This window comes from Harmonia axyridis, chromosome 3, assembly GCF_914767665.1.
Source record: "Harmonia axyridis chromosome 3, icHarAxyr1.1, whole genome shotgun sequence".
Lineage (NCBI taxonomy): Eukaryota > Metazoa > Arthropoda > Insecta > Coleoptera > Coccinellidae > Harmonia > Harmonia axyridis.
The window spans coordinates 12,238,511-12,256,984 of record NC_059503.1 but is presented as its reverse complement, the minus strand read 5'-3'; the positions used below and the strand labels follow the sequence as shown (position 1 = coordinate 12,256,984).

At 34.2% G+C, this 18,474-nt stretch overlaps 1 protein-coding gene across 4 annotated transcripts in view; it reads right to left on the bottom strand.

Moving 5' to 3' along the window:
* Positions 1-540: 540 nt before the first annotated feature.
* The window catches only part of LOC123674462 (zinc finger protein 1), a 524,422-nt gene continuing 506,488 nt past the window's right edge, over positions 541-18,474 (bottom strand). For all 4 annotated transcript variants that reach the window (XM_045609332.1, XM_045609333.1, XM_045609335.1 and 1 more), the window contains 4 exons: positions 13,213-13,520; positions 4,780-4,920; positions 2,681-4,676; positions 541-2,470 (listed from right to left, as the gene is read on the bottom strand). In XM_045609332.1, the coding sequence (XP_045465288.1) occupies positions 2,277-2,470; positions 2,681-4,676; positions 4,780-4,920; positions 13,213-13,520 (2,639 nt within the window). In that variant the 3' untranslated portion in view covers positions 541-2,276. The remainder of the gene's footprint in view (positions 2,471-2,680; positions 4,677-4,779; positions 4,921-13,212; positions 13,521-18,474) is intronic.

Genomic DNA, 18,474 nt, shown 5'->3' with positions numbered 1-18,474 from the left:
AGTTTCAGAAGATTATTCTTTATGAATTTGATCGAAATTGCAAATATGTTTATTTGCAATCTGAAATAATTAATATGGTGGATGCGCATATTAAAATCTTTTGTGAAAGTTTTATTATTCCATTTTAATTTGAAAAGTTGAGAGGAGGGACATAAATCAATGAATATGGTATTGCAGCCATTCTATTGAGTTAAAATATTCCTTAAATATTGAACTTCGGAAATACTATAGATCTAGTAAAATTAAAAATGATACTCCCACTGCACTTGAGACAGTAATATAAATATGCAATATATATTATTCAATGGATCCTAACTTGATGGACATTCATTATCACATAAAATAAAATAATTTCGACAAATATAATTGGATTTATTTCAAAAGTTATCATTACTGAGATAATGGTTAATCTTTAGGATTTGAGGATCTTTAAATAAATAATTTTTCGAATGATACCAATATTTCTAATTTTTCTATTACAATATTATGTTAATCCTAGAGGAGGGTAATTGTAAAAGCATCTTAAAAAAAAGAAACGAATTAGAATCAAAAGTTTATTCGATTGATTAAAATACATTTTCCAACTTGAAATAAAAATACACATATAAATTTATTTTATACAATATCTAATATAAAAAATAGGGTAACATAGGTCATCGTGAGAAATTATCAGTGGATTAATGGCTAAATATATTACAAAATCTTTGGTTATACTAGCCATCGTATTTTTGAACAATGTAACAAAAATAAAAAATAACAAATAAAAAAATACATATGGCACATTTTCTTTAATCTAGTAAATCATATATACAACCAAATAAACAAATTTGAAAATTAATTAAAAAAAAATAATAAACATTTACATATATTCTTATATACAGAATAAACCTATACATATAATTTTCATATAGCGTCTTCTTAGGTAAAATTTATACGTCTTTAATATCAATATATTGTATAATATAGTAATCAATAAGGGGAAATTCTCACGGTCTCACTGAGATTTTTTAAATAAATGCTACATTATCTTCAATAACATTAGCAGTAATAAGTATATATATATTTGTTTTTTATCAAATGGCTACATCTTATTGTCAACAAATCCTATACATTAGCTCATTACACTGGAAACAACATATTAGGTACATAATTTGGAATGATTCATTAATAAAATACTCTAAAAAAATGTTTAACCAACTTACTGACTGTTTATGCGATTTCTTATGAATAAAAAATGCTATAAAATTTAGGATAACTGACTTGCACCATTTGTTCATTGTATTGTTTAAGACATCAGCACTATGTATTGTCATGTTACCTCAAAATATTGTGGCTTTTAACTGTTGCCTACATTATTGTACTTTACCTGAACAACCTGTTCAAGTTTTCACCAATCCAATATTTTTTTACTTTAAATCGATGTTATGAAACCTAATATTTACATCACACAAATTTACAGTTAAACTTTTCAGTATTTGGCTCGGCCCTTACATTAATAATATTTATAGCACATCTTCTATATACTTCTATTTTAATACAAAAATAAGAATTTCATGAAAATCTTTCATTAATTAATGGCTACAAAATTGTTGTCCTCTGCGAGTTATGTTATAAAATTGAAGTTAAAAATGAGTAAATTGAGAATCTATGGAATTTCACCTTGTTTTTGTTCTGCTACTAATAAGAGTTGAAAATGAAAATTATTGAAATTTGAATTTAACTACCAGACAGATGCTTTGAAAATTATATTGTGACAGTTTTGTAGCAATCAATTTAATATTTTGCCGCAAGTATTTTCAAAACTAATGATTGCACATATGACTACTTCATATCATGAAATATTGCCTTAGTGCCCCTGCTGCTAAAATACTAACACCACCCAGATTAGTAAGTGGTGGAAGACATTTGATTCCCTGGCACTGTTGAAACCGAATACATTTTGAGTATTTTGATACAGGTACCACAGACAATTTATTTACAGATCAAAAATAAGAAATATCATGAAAATAACGAAAATAAAATATAATTTCTTGAAAAATAAGTTCAAGTGTATCACTTTGAAACCAAATTCTGAGCATCGAATTGCACATACAATTTTACAAAAGCCGGCAAAGATCGACAAAAAAGATCAGGTTTATACCTGATAATAATAACTTTGCAAATTGAGTTTCTTGAATAGTTAGAACTAACTACATAATATATACACCTACCAATTAACATCAATTGTTTCCAAAACAATAAAGTTGGTAGTTCAATTGAACTGAGGAGGGTTCAGTTTACTCTCTGTATGGTTTACAGTATGAAAACCTATGGTTCATGTGTTGGCTGTAGGATCCTGAATGGGAGAAACGTTTCAGACATTTTGTACATTGGAATGGTTTTTCACCACTGTGTAGACGCTTGTGTTCCGTCAAATGGTGTTTGTGTTTGAAGGCCTTTGTGCACTCATCACATTTATGTGGTCTCTGACCTGTAACAAGTAATGAATCATGATTACTGTACTTTAAAATGCTCAACAAAAAATACTTGATTGAGATCGTGTTGACAATGTGTGAATGATACTTTTGGAATAAAAGAGAGTTAGGCATTGCCACAAAAAAAAGTTCAGATCAATTCTATGTAAGAAAAAGATGGGTAATTTGAGATTCTAACAAAGAAGATGATTTTAGGAGAATCTTACCTGAATGTTCATATTTGTGCCTTGCCAAAGAACTTTGCTTGGAGAATGCTTTATCACACTGATCACATATGAACTGGCCTTCAAGTTCTTGTTCATGGTTACCCAATAGAGGACTGCCTAAGCTTTTCAGCATGTAGTGGGACATCTTCAATCTTTTCGATAAATTGGCGGGATCCTCATCTCCTACTTCTACTTTAATGTCTTTATAATCGTTCCATTTCTTCTCATGGTTCGGACTGAGACCATTGGGAATCTGGTTGTTGTTTATTAATTGGGTCAAACTTGGTAGATCCGTCACGCCAAACTGCATCAGTTGTTCCATGGGTACCATGCCCATGCCGGGTAAGTTCAACTTGTGCGGAGGCTGAGCTAGGATTTGCGCTAGACGGCTACTGTTTGTTACTTCTGAGGGAGATGAAGCAGTGGGAAGCTCTGAAGAATTAGAGTTGTGGTAACTGGTCGAATAGGGCATATATGGTGGCAATGGACTTCTCGGCGATTTTCTACTGAGATTAACAACTTCATCACAGAATTCTGATTTAGGATTTGCTGAGGTAGGTCTTGTGGGGGAACTTGATGGGGTAGATTCGAAAGAGCGACTTCGCTTCACTGAAAGGTCCAATGGTTCGTCGTCGGCGTATTGGTTTGAATAAGAATCATTCTCATTTTTATTACTTATCATATGAGGACTTGAGGAATGTCCAATTGGGGAGAATTTCTGAGTGGTTAATGGACTATATGGCACATGTATCAATCTACCTTCTCTACGGTCTCTGGCACGCGTGTTTTGAAACCAAACTTGGACAACTCGCACTGCGAATCCAATTGAGGCAGCAATTTTTTCTAATTCTTCTCGTTTTGGTCGAGGGTTCAAAGCGTAGCTTTCTTTCAGTATCTTCAGTTGTTCGTCGGAAATCAAAGATCTAACACGTACTTTCCTGCCATCTTCAGCTAAGTGATCGGTAGTGGTTACAGCAGATTCACAGTAAATCTCATCATCACCTTTTGTTCTGTCGTAGTCCTGGTCTTCGTTACCACTGAAACTATCGCTTCTATCTTTTCGAAATTCTTCAGATTTCATAGCAACGACTTCTTCCAATCTTGCAGCTAGTCCTTCACTTTTGTTATCACATTTATGTTCACTCATTTGTTCGGCAGTGGCGAATATTCTACTGCAATTATTGCACCTATTTGAGGGTTCTGGTTTTGGAGATAATGGAGAAGCATTGCTTTGGCGATCGCTGTTATTGGACGAATCTGAAGAAAATTTCTGCATATTGGCTTGTAGAAATTGTTTGGTAACAGATGCGTTCACAGTTTCCAAAATCCTTTTAACAGCCTCCAATTCACCGTTGTCTTTCACGTCTTGTCTAGATTCTTCTTGGTTTTCAACGTCTTCATCCATGACTAGATCTCCACAACTAGAATCATTTGATTTGGGAGGATTGTCTATTTGATCTTCCTGAGGAGACTCAACATCTATCTCCTTTTCTTTGAGATTGTCCTCGTTTTGACTCTCATTGTATTCTGCAGGGGCGGTATGTCTTGCAGGGGAATTTCTTTGTTGTATGTGGTCCAGAATTTGGCTTAATGTTGGGAAATTGTAGTTATGTGGGTGAGGTGCATTCAGTAATGCAGGAGGTGTGAGATAGAAAGGTGCTACTGGTGAAGTTGCAGCTAAGGAGGATTGCAAAAAGGCGGCTGCTGCAGCATCTGTGTACTTGGGGAGGATTGGCATAAATGAATTGTGATCTGGACTATTTGAAATGTTGTTGTTCATTGGACTGTCGTTGCATCGTTTGAGCAAGCGACCATTCTGATGGACATTCTTGTCCATGAGCGAATTGACGGGTGCTCTCGTTCTACCAAGCTTGATATTCATAACCAAGCATTTCTTCGATGTCATATGACTAGAATATGAGCCAGAGTGCGAAAATCGCTTTCCACAGTTACCACACTCGAAGGGCTTTTCTCCGCTGTGGATTCGTATGTGCTCCTGGAATAGAAACACTTTATTAACTTCGCGTCCAATGGTCAAACTGTACATAACTTAGGAACATTTCTTGAGTTCTTTTCTGAAGCAAGCATAAACAACTTACTTTGAGGTGATGTTTGAATTTGAAAGCTTTATCGCATTCTGTGCACTTGAATTTTCTGAGGACAGCACTCTCATCATGACTGATCATGTGACGTTGAAGACGGTATACGTTGGCGAATGTTTTATTGCAGATTTTACAAGACTGAAACAAGGAGAAACACAGTTAGTGACAATTTGAAGAGGATATACAAGAATTGCAGTTGCACATATACAAATCAATTAGATTTTTTTATTTTTGATTTACGATCATTGCTATATTTTGTACTTTGTATTTTGTATGAGTGCCGAGTGGTATTGAAAAAAATTGAGTATATAACTGATATGGTAAGTCAGTAGTGTTTGCGCATTTGTGCATCTGCCAGCTTTCAATGAACATTTTCGAGGACCAAAGAACTTTCACTAAGCGGTCACCCCTTCAGATATTGAACCCGCTCAAAGCTTTTTGACCTATGTATGAATGTCAGTTTCATAAAATTTTGCCTGGACCGGAGTTAGCTCTAAGCGGTCACCTCTTCAGGTACTGAATGCGTTCAAAGCTTCTTGATTTGAGATTTATATAAGTCAAATTTTACGAATGCACAAAATTAAAGAGCGTTCAAAAATGAAATGGTTATTGACGATTTATTGATTGGCATATTTGGATCACAAACTAGCGCGGAAATATTTCTTCAGAGCGAACAGACCTGAGTGTTCATCAACCCGAAGGTTCTCAAGAGAATCACCATAAGGATCCTTTATCGACATTGCCTTCACTTTTCCAGTATCGTTTTTATTAGAGCTCTCCATCGAAATAAAAGACCCGGATCCAGAATGTTGAGTGTCTATTTTTACTTATTCCCAACGACCTTAAAGGAGCGAACAAGAGATGTTATACAGTTTAATGGATTAGGAGGAACAGAGTGGTCGAAACATATCTGAAACGATGACAGCCGGGCACAAAAAGATGCCACATGTGTGAACTCCAGACCGTGTGAAAGAGTTTAGATACGTGACGTACATGTAATGGACCATCACACCGCCTGTTTTTGCGTTCAATTTTTTTTCCAGACAAGATGTACGGAATATATGGGAGAGCTTGCGTAACGCGCAATGAGACACGGGCGTAGGTGAGGTTTAATAACACGGGGTTTCGGTGTGAACACCCATCAAGACGTATATTTGAAAACACTATACAAAATTGCCAAATTCTTTTATTATATCCTTCTATTCAAAGCAATTTTGAAAGAGCTTTAGTTAGATATTTGCTTCGAACTCTTTTATACTGATACTAGTTGTCGTGCTTGATATATGGTATTCGTTTTGGTAACACTTTTGATTTCTTAAATTTAATTTCAATATATTCAGTTGAAATCTCACGCTTGACTATCTAAATTCAAGAATTTCATATCAAAATTACAGTTTCCAATTTCTTTAGGATGAAGTAAAACTTTTCTGGACCGATTGTTATTCCATCCCGTCCTATAATTGGCAGCTAACATAATACATACAATACAGTTTGGCAAATATTCGCCAAATTGATTGCAACCTATATTCTGCAACTTGACCTCGATTGTCAAAGTCTCATAACCTAAAATCACATATTCCGACGTCTACTGTCAGATAACTGTATAGGATCCATGCATAGAGTAATAAACATAGATATAGAGGGTATAAGCAATTTTTACATGTTAGATTACGTTGTCGGATTGTGATATATTTTCAAATCCACAATTTTACTATATTGTTAGGAATGTATATTATATTGAATGCAATATATTTATTTGAGTGATTCCCGATTAAAAATGCAAATTTGAATATTTGTAATCCGATATTACTTATTCCTAATTGTCGAATTTATAATAAGCAGAATATTTATTATTCACTGAATCTACCTGCTGCAATCCAAGGTTTGGCAACTTTTGCTCTCCAACTGTCTTCGGTTGTTTCAAGTCGTTTGGCGCGCTTGAAGTTTGTTTTCTGAATTTCTAATATATTTAGGTATTCATCTCAATATATTTTGAGTTCATATAAAACTTTGATTCATTATGGGACATAAGAAGTGCGTTCTTTGTGGAGAAACTCGCGAATTGAGTGAAATATCGTATCACTGATGTTTTCATTTCCGCGCGCTTCATGTCAAATTTGATTGTTCATGTTCGAGACGAAATTTCCTCACTGAAAATGATATATGCTCCCTCTATTTATGTTTATTACTCTGAGGATCCATGTTAGCGATAAATACTATAGAAGGAGATTTTTTAGCTGCTAATGTTGCTGCAAAATTTGGAGAAATATTTTCTTTTGATGTTACTGATGGAAGAATAAAAGCGATTTGGTAAACTGAGATTTTTTCCTGAATCCCGATCGAATTTTGCAGGTCTATTTTCGTCAGCTACTTGCTAACGTTAAAAACAATCTTGAGCACGTCTATGGTTGGCCGAAATTGATTCTTGCTCGGATTAGTCATTACTCCTTCTGAATTAATGTAGTTTATGTGTTCCAGGGGGGATATTAATGATTTTCATCGTGACCGAAGCAGGTTAAGTGCCTTGGTCTGCGTTTTACATTGTGATAAAGAGGTCATTTTTTCGCTCTCAAAAGCAGACGCCAGTCCGTGGTCTATATTTCACGTTGTGCTGTTGTTTGAATCAAAACCCTGAATGTTATGTAATGTTTTTTTCTCCGCGCCATAGTTGATACATTTCAATTGCTTCAAGTATGAAACCAATCTGCTTCATTAAATCATTGGCGTTCAATCAATTATTGATTTACATAGCTGAAAGTTCTGTTGAGGTAAATTATGATTCATATCTCGGTGAAGGTTTTTCTGAACATTAAAAAATAAATTAAGAAAGAAGCCAATCAAGTATACCAAAAGCTAAAAATGTATAGCCCAAATGACATAAGGTTAAGAAGAAGAGTAAATGAGAATTGTCATCTCAGCTTGGGCGCCATTTAGTTTCTTTAGTGCTCAATTGCTGTCAAGTGTGCTTGGAATTTTTTACAATGGATAAATTCATTCCAACAAATGTATATTTGATTTTTTGTTCGATCCAGCTTTCTGAGTGACCAAGGCGGTAAATGTTGTTAATTTTGCGAGATTTTTTTCATCCAAAAAGTGGAGGCTCGGAAGCAACAAGACGATCAAAGGTGACTGAATATCAACAACGTGTAGCACGTTGTTGACGTCGAACCATCTTGGTTCCCATCGTTACTTCGTTCCAATTTTATCGCCCGAATAAAAGATTCCTTCAGATTGATTGTTTTGATTTTCATCGCCAGCAAACGAAACTAAACACCTGTGTCAACAGAAGTGTTATTAATGCAGTCATAGCCTTTCTGTGAGAAACGAAACAAAAGGTATGCTACCTGTTGAAAGACTGTATCTTGTTTACGTAGCTGTCAGCGAAAAATTATCATCAGCGGAGATATCCTACCTACTTATTTGGCGCACAATGCAGAAAACGTGAATAATCTTTAAATTGTATTAGTCACCTGCTTGTAACCATCTCTTTTCTTTTGGATCTTATCACCTAGCAATAACATTCGCGTCGGTTTTTAGTTCAAGGTGCAATCTGATTTTGCGATGTCTTTTTCCACTTGTCTATTACGTGCTTTCGAACGAAACTGTTCGTTCTTGGTATAAAGGCAGATAAAATATTCAACTTGATAATTTCTGTCATTTGGACAACAAAGAGTTGTCAATATATTGGATTAATTTCAAATTGTTTCTCTTCGTGTTGAGAATGATCTTTAGAATCATTTTACAAAATGATGCAGTAAAGTTTTAGAATTTTCCGATTACAGAATTCACATCAAATAAAGCAGGTCACAGAACAGCAAGAGGGACCTTAAACTAGGATTTTAGTACAGATGGTGGAGTGGATGGATCACAGAAGATCACCTCAATATTGTAATACGCTCTATTAGTGTGACGTCACACACATTTTTGGTTCTCCTGTCAGTGTTCGGAATCCAAACAAATAAATTGTCATTCAAATTAGTACGGTGTCGTTGAAGGAATTGGCTTATTTTCATAAATAAGAGTATTTGAGGAAAGATTTCAGTATTAATTGATAGACAGAAGGAACTTGGTTAGTATCAGTAAGTTTGAATCCTGTATCATTCCCCAGATTTTGTATAAAGCCGTATAGCTTGTATAGTTGAACTTCAAGTTCGAACTTACTGGCATTAATTTCGTGCTTTCTGTCTATCAATTACTTAATAGTAAAATCGTTCCTCAAATAATCTTATTTATCAAAATAAGCCAATTTCTTCAACGACAACGTACTAATTTGAACGACAATTTGTTTGTTTGGATTCCGAACACGGACATGAGAACTGAAATGGCGGTGTGTGACGTCATCACTAATAGAGCGTATTGGCGTAAACGTCAGATTGATTGGAGTATAAAGAGTTGGTGGATCATAGAGCTAACATCAAAATTTAAATTGACGTCTTTTGAAAAGCCGATGCATAGAATATTCTATGCATTTTGAAGTGGACTACAGATGAAGAAAAAGACAGATCAAAGAATTAACCAAAGACTAATCTGTAATCTGTGAATTAACACTACAATTTTCGAATGAATAGTTTGTGAGGATAACTGATTTATTCGACAGAAGAAAACTCTTTTTCTATTCTCTTATACTGTGCACCTCGTATTGTAAGCGGAATCAATGATGAGATCATCAACCTAACCCGAACCTCGATTTAATTACATCTTATTGAAATATATCACGATATACTTAAGAGCAATTAAGGTTATACGAAAAATATTCGAGTGTTCCTATGAAGGAGACTTATCGTTAATTGGTTGGGGGCAATTTTTGGTCTCAACTGTTAAGGACAAAACAATTGCCTGGTTTATTACCGTAGATCGTTACGTAAACAGAGTAATTGACCTGATATCGCCTTTAACCTTTCCATTAGTTAGAGTCAAGCTAAACCCGCTGGGTCTCAACACCACCAACCAATGATACACACCATGTCATAATAAAGTTGATTGGAAGCATTTGACCTCTCATGTGAGAATTTACTCCGGGTATGAAGATGGGAAACTTCTGCTTGTCTCGCGAACATTAATTACTTTCTAGAAACTCCCGGTTTTATTTAACGAACGAACTAATTGCAAGATATTGATAAATCAGTTCGAGGAATATTAACGTTGGGTGATCTAACTCGATGAAATATAACAGCAACATATAAATAACGGGTGTTTTTTTTCGAGGTATATAACTTTAAGTTGGCATTACTGTTCAAGATGGCGACCGATTTAATAGCTGTCAAGTGATTTATTCTCAGTTTGGTTTGGCAATTCATCATGAAAGGACTCACGCCTGAACAACGCTTGCAAATAGTGCAATTTTATTTCGAAAATAATGGTTCTGTGCGAAGTACGTATCGCGCATTACGTCCATTTTATTTTGTTTAGCGATGAAGCGCACTTCTGGTTGAATGGCTACGTCAACAAACAAAACTGCCGCATTTGGAGTGAAGCTAATCCTCAAGTGTATGTCGAAACACCGTTACATCCAGAAAAACTGACTGTTTGGTGTGCTTTATGGGCTGGTGGAATCATTGGTCCGTACTTTTTCAAGAACGATGATGGCCAGAACGTTACAGTCAATGGTGATCGGTATAGAGCCATGATTACTAACTTTTTCATTCCTGAATTGAACAACCATGATGTACAGGAGCTGTGGTTCCAACAAGACGGCGCAACATGTCACACAGCTCGTGCCACAATCGATTTATTGAAAGACACGTTTGGTGACCGCCTAATTTCACGTTTTGGACCTGTGAATTGGCCTCCAAGATCTTGTGATTTAACACCGCTAGACTACTTTCTGTGGGGCTATGTAAAGTCATTGGTCTATGCGGATAAGCCACAAACCCTTGACCATTTGGAAGACAACATTCGCCGTGTTATTGCCGATATACGGCCACAAATGTTGGAAAAAGTAATCGAAAATTGGACGTCCAGATTGGACTATATCCGAGCCAGCCGTGGCGGTCATATGAAAGAAATCATATTTAAAATGTAATGCCACAAGATTATCATGGGGATAAATAAAATTCATGACAATCGAATAATCCACCGTTGTTTTATTGCAATTTAAAGTTCTATAGTCTTAAAAAAAAACACCCTTTATAACAGCAACATATAAATGGATACCAAATAATGATGCAAGTCCATTGGACAAATATTTCATTCGATATTCATAAAACACGAATCTTAAACGAGGTTTATTTCATTCCTTGGAACAGCAAAGAGTCATAACCGAAAATAATCAACCAAAAGCGGTTAAACGCTTGTTCATTATGAGAACTAGCAAACCAAAACATTCCTAAAAAGCTGGCACAGCTCAGATTAAGGTTATGTAATTCCACCTATTCGAATTTTTCGTTGTGTTTTTAGACGGGAACATATTAACCTATGTGGCGGCGCTTGTAATATGATATATGGAAATTTTCAGTTATTTACGGCATGATGAACTAGTGCTCTGTATAGTATGTACACAAATGTTTCGAGTAATTCGAGCATTATGTGTATTCAACGCTAAGCACCGCCCAGGGATATTTCGTTCTAGGAACTTTATTGCCTAGAAAATACGGTGTCACAGGCCAGATACGTTACCTTCAGAGAGAACGGCAATAGAAAAGCATTGAATTCTTGTTACCGATTCATTACTATACGATTTGAATCTTTCCTCATTGCTTGAGAAAATGAAAATATGTTTTCTAGGCGGATCCCAAATTTGTTTTTTTTATTTTTTCGGTTTTTACATGGAAAGTAAACAAATCTTTATACCCCCCACCATTTCGAAAATATTGTCGGTTTTCCAGATATTTAGCAGGACAAAGTTATAGAGGGTCCTATTGGAATTGTACATGAGTTGATATTTCGAAAACTGTATCTGAAATGAACCAGTGATATATACAGGGTATCAAAAGCTCCAACTGATCACCGTGTATGTTATTGATTCATAAGATGCAGTAAAAGCTCAACAAACTTCATTAAATAATGTATACCATATGATGAAATCATATATCCTATATCGAAAAATGAAAAACTTAATATTTTTCCATATAATTTTCATGAATCTCTTTTGAAAGCGAATTCAATTCGAGACAACTGATGAGAATGAACAAAATAAGTTATCTTTTTCAATAATGTTAGTATGAATTGTATATTTTTCTCGAATGAACATTCTATGTAAAACTAGTGGATTTCGCCAAATGGTGATACTCTTAGTAGAATCTTTCTTTGTGCATCTTATGAATCGATAATATATACAGGGTATTCCAATTCAAATGGGGAAGATTCTGATGTAAACCATACTGTGTGAATGAAAAAATTTTTATTACGTAGTGCTCAAGCAATAAGGTAACTTTATAGATTTCTATTTCTTCTGAACTAGAAATATGGAGCCCAACTGATGCAGGAACTTGTATGGTACCTGTAATGGTACCTCCACACTCGAGAACATTGTTTTGTTAAGATATTTATACAGCATCATGTATGTAACGGCCAAATTTAAAGATCATCACCTTCAATTGACAATCACCACAAATCATACAATTTTCATTTGAAGCTATTCACTGAGATTTCAGGTAGAAAGTTTGGTATTTTTGGAACAAAAATGTTGATAAATCAACATTCAGTTGAACATAGCTGAAGTTGCATAATTCATAATAATGAATGATCTGGCAAGAATTTCAAGTTTACACCGCGGTAATCCAAAAAACTGTCAACATGATTTTCAGTTGTGATCGACTTTGATGTTTTTGCGTATTCTTTCCCCATAATTTGATGTCGATAATCATGATAACATAAAACATCAAGAAGAAAAAATCTAATCCTTCGAGCCTGCATTTATGATTTTTTATGATTTATTATTTCCCCAAGAAAAATGTTCTATAAATGTGACAATGACAATCGAGAGCATCACTCCGTTTTATAATTTCTCTTATTACTGATCGAAAAGTTCTGAATTCAGATTTGTGTTCAGAAAATTGAATAAAGTATATCGAAGCAAAAATCTATAAGCGAAATTTCGTGAAAAAATTATAAATATACGAATTTGAACAAGCGCTCAAAAAACTCCCGCCTCAATATATTTGTTCTTCTATTTCGATTTTGTAGGAATGTTTATTCATTAGCAAGTGTCTTTGATAAAGAAGATTCACCTACAATGATAAATTTTTAAAGTTTTGGTTTATCCATATAAAAATATCGCTTTTATGCTCAAATTCTAATCAACTTAGTACAAGCTTTAAGCTTCGCAAGCTCTGTTTCCAATGAATCGAACACAGAAAAATGAAGAAGTTTCGGACTTAGTTTCACTTCAGATGAAAACACCACATACAGAAAAATTTTGTCGTCTTCTGTCTGTCGTCTGTTGTGTAACCTAACCTAACATTACATTAGAAGCAAAATTTCAGTACTCACCACTTGGCCGTTGGGAGAATGTAGTAGTTCATGTTTCTCCAACTGATCCTTGGAGGGAAACGAACTAGTACATTGTGAGCAAGCGAAAGGTCCTAAAGAACTAACCAGACTTGGTGTTGGTGACAATGCACTGTGATTGGAGGAGTTTCCATTCTCTGAAGATGCTGCCAGATCGGCATGTAACGTTTCCATGTGTTCTTTCAATGCAAGAAAAGTCCCGCAAGATTTTTGACACTGCGAACATTTTATGTAGTCTGTGTGTGGGCCTATGTCTTCTTCTTTGATTGCTCCATTTGTAAGGGGGGGAACTGGAACAGAAAACATCGAAATTAATTTTCGTTGAAACTCAAATAGACAAAATTCAAATCAAATCAAAGAAAGATAGGTTTGTGAAAACTTCGAAATGTTGATTTTCAGCTGCTTTTGGTTTTCGGTACATTTTTGTCCAGATAATTTCTAGTTTTCAAAAGGAAATACCTTTGAGAGTAATTTGAATGGATAAAGCGGATCAGCAAACAATTTGCAAATTGTCAATAATTCTTCAGGAAAAGGTAATGAAAGTACGAACAAATAATAGCATTTTCTCTTATCATTTTTTATTTTTGTTGGCCCTAATACGTGCGCAAAGAGTCTTTTCCGCACTTGTTAGGAAAATATCAATTGATATTTTAATAATATGTGGAATCTTAAATTTTTATTGTTGTTGAGTATTGACATGACATCCCCATATTTTAAAGTTGTAAAGTTTGATTATGAACTATCTCTCAATTATTTATAACTTGTATCATATCTCTCGTTAAAATAACGACGATTTTCATTTGTGAGATTTACTAAAACTATCTATATTTTCTATCTAACTAATAAGACTTGAGTTGTATTAAAATTGTCACACACTAAATATCTACGACACCTATTTCGAGAACATAAAATTAGTATTCAAAAAGAAGAAATGCCATCAACTTCAAAAAAATATCTATGGATGAATAAACATGCATTCGTAGCAAACTGAAAACAAGAAAAACAAAAACTGCGAAACCAATCAACGAAAAATAAAATACCGTATAGATATAAACAACTGATACAAACTACACACCGCAACTTGATCAAAACAAAATCGGGACTGCCGAATTCGATGTTTCGCAATAGGAATTCCATATAAGTTCAGCCGTTTCACAACAAATGGTTAAGATTACCCCACAAAGAAGTACCTGTTTATCAGTATATGGAATGAATCACAGTACCTCATGATTCGAATCATCCGTTTTTATCACGATTTTCATTTATTAATACGACTCTAATCAACTGGAAACGGTCACAGAGGAACATGTTGGTTGGTTTTGTGCTCGGTCGAAGGTAGATAAAAGTCGGACGCACTTTGTTGCAAGATGACTAAGCCGTACTTCCCTTGGATAAGGTTTATTACTAATTGGTATTGAAATAACTCCGAAAGATACAGATTCGCGAGTTGTGAGAGACTGGTTGTCTGATGCATTATGATACAATACGAAATGGTTGTAATGGTAACAATGAGTTCTATTGTTTGACAATTCTTATGTCATTTATGTTGAGTAGGTTATGCCTAGGGATTAGTGGAGTAATAAATATAGATAGAGGAAGTATACGCAATTTTAACATGTCCCCAACATGATTACGTTGAAAGATTGCGATATATTTCCAAATCCACAATTTTATTATATAATTATGAATGTATATTAAATTGAATGAAATATATTTATTTGAGTAATTTCCGGTTAAATATGCAAATTTGGAATCCGATATTTTTCCTAATTATCGAATTTATATTAAGCAGAATATTTATTATTTTCTGTATCTACCTACTGAAATCCAAAGTTTGGCAACTTTTGCTCTCCTAGTGTCATTGGTTGTTTCACGTCGTTTGGCGCGCTTAAAGTTTGTTTTCTGAATTTCTGATTAATTTAGGTATTTATTTCAATATATTTTGAGTTAATATGCAACGTTGATACACTAAGGGACATGAGAAGTGCGTTCTTTGTGTAGAAACTCGCGAATTGAGTGAAATATCGTATCACTGATATGTTTTTATTTCCGCGCGCTTCATATCAAATTCGATAGTTCATGTTAGGGACAAAATTTGCTTACTGAAAATGACATATGCTCCCTCTAAGTTTATTACTCTGAGGAATTTATCAAGTGGAGGTACCTAATTAATATTAACTTGAAAATCAAGTTAGTGACAAATTACATACTTGAACATGACTTGATTTGAGATATTCATTGCTTGACTTGATATCAAGCTTATCAATTTGCAAAACCTCAATAATTCTTTTGTTATAGGTAATAATATAAAGAAATATGTAATACTATTTTCTCTTGTAATTTTTTGTTTTTTCATACAAAATATTTAGAGTTGTTTTCCTTTTTCAACATGAATAGCGTCGGATGGGACGAAGAATCATGGAGTAGGGAGGAAGCAGTCTGCGAAACAAAATTAAATTAGAAAATCGAAAAAAATCTCAATATTTCCGTGACTACGAAACTGACGGAGTTTAGATTTTGAGTTTGAATATGAAATAACGATTCCAAAGTAACGAGAATCAGAATTTCATAAAAACTATTGGAAAATATGCGAAAATTTCATTTCCCGAATTATAAAAACATATATAGAAATTTCATTTGGTGTACGGAACTTTTAGACACGGGTTCAAACCCTGCCTTTGCCATTACAAACTTTTTTTATTGATATTTATTACTTAATTACTTTTCGACACAGTTCTGTGAAATGATAAACCATAGAGGTTTCCCAATTCGATCTTTATACTCTACGCATCCCTGAAACTTCCCAAATGGAACGAGATAAAATCCACACAAAAATTTATGGACGATAATCAACTAATGATGCGAAACCTTTCACGTGGAACAACCCAAGCCATAACTCTACGAAACCTCCAAACCAACAAGACGTTCAAAAGGGATCATAAATTAAACCGGGAGAGATCTGTGGAAAAAAAAACATATCCGATGCTAATCTCTAGAAACAATTTGTCTATTTCAGTTTCAATTTCAACGGTGTCGAAGCGACGCTAAAAACGTGGTTTGAAAGTGGCCGTACCGCATGCGTCGGTAGGCTGAAACGTAAACGAGGTTGCCACGCTGGTTGCCTAACCCACAGGCGTAGCGGGAGCCTTCTGAACGGACAATAGCTTTGTATCCTGAAGATTGGAAAGGGAATTGGACGATGAGTCATGGATTTAATGTCGGCATGTTTAAGGCCATTATTTCTCATCCAATAAAGTCACGGTTGAGGAGTTGAGATAAACACACACTTGAAGGTAGACGGTCCGAAAGATGGTAGGAGATGAATCACAGTTTTCAATTTGATACGCGGCTGCTTTAGTGCGTTCTAAGGCTTAAGCTGCGTTTAAATTTCTCTTAACCGACGAACAATTGGTATTAGGTTCAGACTTTACAAATTAGATTTTGAAATTGTTTAATTTTTATAGAATTCTTCTGAATAAATTACCTTATTATTATTACTACTACGAATTGACTGAATTATTACGAATGGCAACTGCTTTGTTTATAATTTCCAAAGTTTCATATAATAATTCATCATAAATTAATGAGTTTAATCCAAGAACCGAAATGATTAGGCGTTTTTTAGATAATTTCTTGGAAATAAGATGAGATTATCAAGTGAAATTTGTTCGAAAACCATGGTACACCTCTAAAATAAGATCTGTCAGTTTTCAAACAGAAAAATTGAGAAAATAAATAGAAGAAAAAAATAACATTAGTTTCAAAAACTGTTTTTGCATATTTCATAGAATTTCCACAATAAATTCTGTTATTATTAGATATCACTACGAATTAATTAAATGGACATCTACGAATCCACTAATTTTGTTAATGATTTTGATGATATACCTATTCGTTTCGGGAAAAGTTTTTCAACCCATTTAAAAATTTTCAGTGTTTACGCTTGGATCTTTTTTTTCAATTCAATTTTTATTTCCTTAAAATTAGAGTACAGTTTATCGAAAGATTTATATACATATTTATATTTAAGAATGGAATTTATTATGCGTTGTTTAGATTTTTTTCTTGGATATTAGTGATTACAATAAGAAATTCGGTCAAAAATGTATTATGGTTGCAATACCTCTAAAATACGACTTGCTACTGTTAAAATGAAAAAATAAAGGAAATAAATCGAAAATAAATATGTATATCTCTTGAAAATCGAAAGTTCTACTTTAATAGTTTATAACTATAAATAATAAATTATTGAAATTTGAACAAGTTAAAAACCAGGAGCAATTTTTTTTCAACGATTATGAATGTGAAAAACTTGAGTGAAATAATAAATCAACCTTATAAAATTTTATTTTATAATTAATTTAAGTGAGACAGATTATTTGAACATTTTAAATAAAAAAAATATTTTTTTAATCAGATTATCGAGTAACATCAAATCAGAACAAAAATAATTTCAATAAAAATAAGAATTCGTCAACATCGGTAAAATGATTAATAACAATTGCAATAACTTAATTCAAAGCCATCTTACCCCTGTTTCGATCTTGTAAATATAGTAATTGAGTGGTTACAAATCATAAATGCCAATAAACAAAGCATCAACGTAATATAAGCGCTCCCACTATTTCCTGCTTTTCAGCAGGAATTTCCAAATAAATAATTCAGACAACAAAGCCTTCTTTTCAAACTAAAACTAATTTCGGAGCTCTCCAAGTGTTACAAACGACGTCCACTTTAGAAAAAAAAATACGGATTTATGAACCACAGGAGGTAGAACCTGCCATACCTTTTCAAGACCAAGAAGTCACGGTTAGGTTAATACGAAACACATGTCCGATACTCATAGGACTAATAAAGCCCACCTATTGAAGAAATCGAGCCAGGGGACCCCATATATCCCCATAAGGCGATACCACTCGTCGAAGAAACAGGTACAAAAAAAATTCGAAACCCTCATCAAGACGCCATGAAAACTGACGTAGGTAAAAACTGAAAACCTGTTTCTCTTCACCTCCTACGTTGATAGGAAGGTCGAACTGTCCCAAAAAGCCGGAATAGAAGCTTCCATTTTCGGGTAGGAGTAGTACGTGAAATCTATGAATGGAAAGGTGAGTTTACACCTGCCAATGCGGTTACTTGCCGTAACTACGCTCCTCCCCTCGTTTCACCTGACTACACCGCCACCGTCTTGGTCATGAATGGAATAAAATTTCATTCATGAAGGTGCGAAAAGGGCATTAGCAC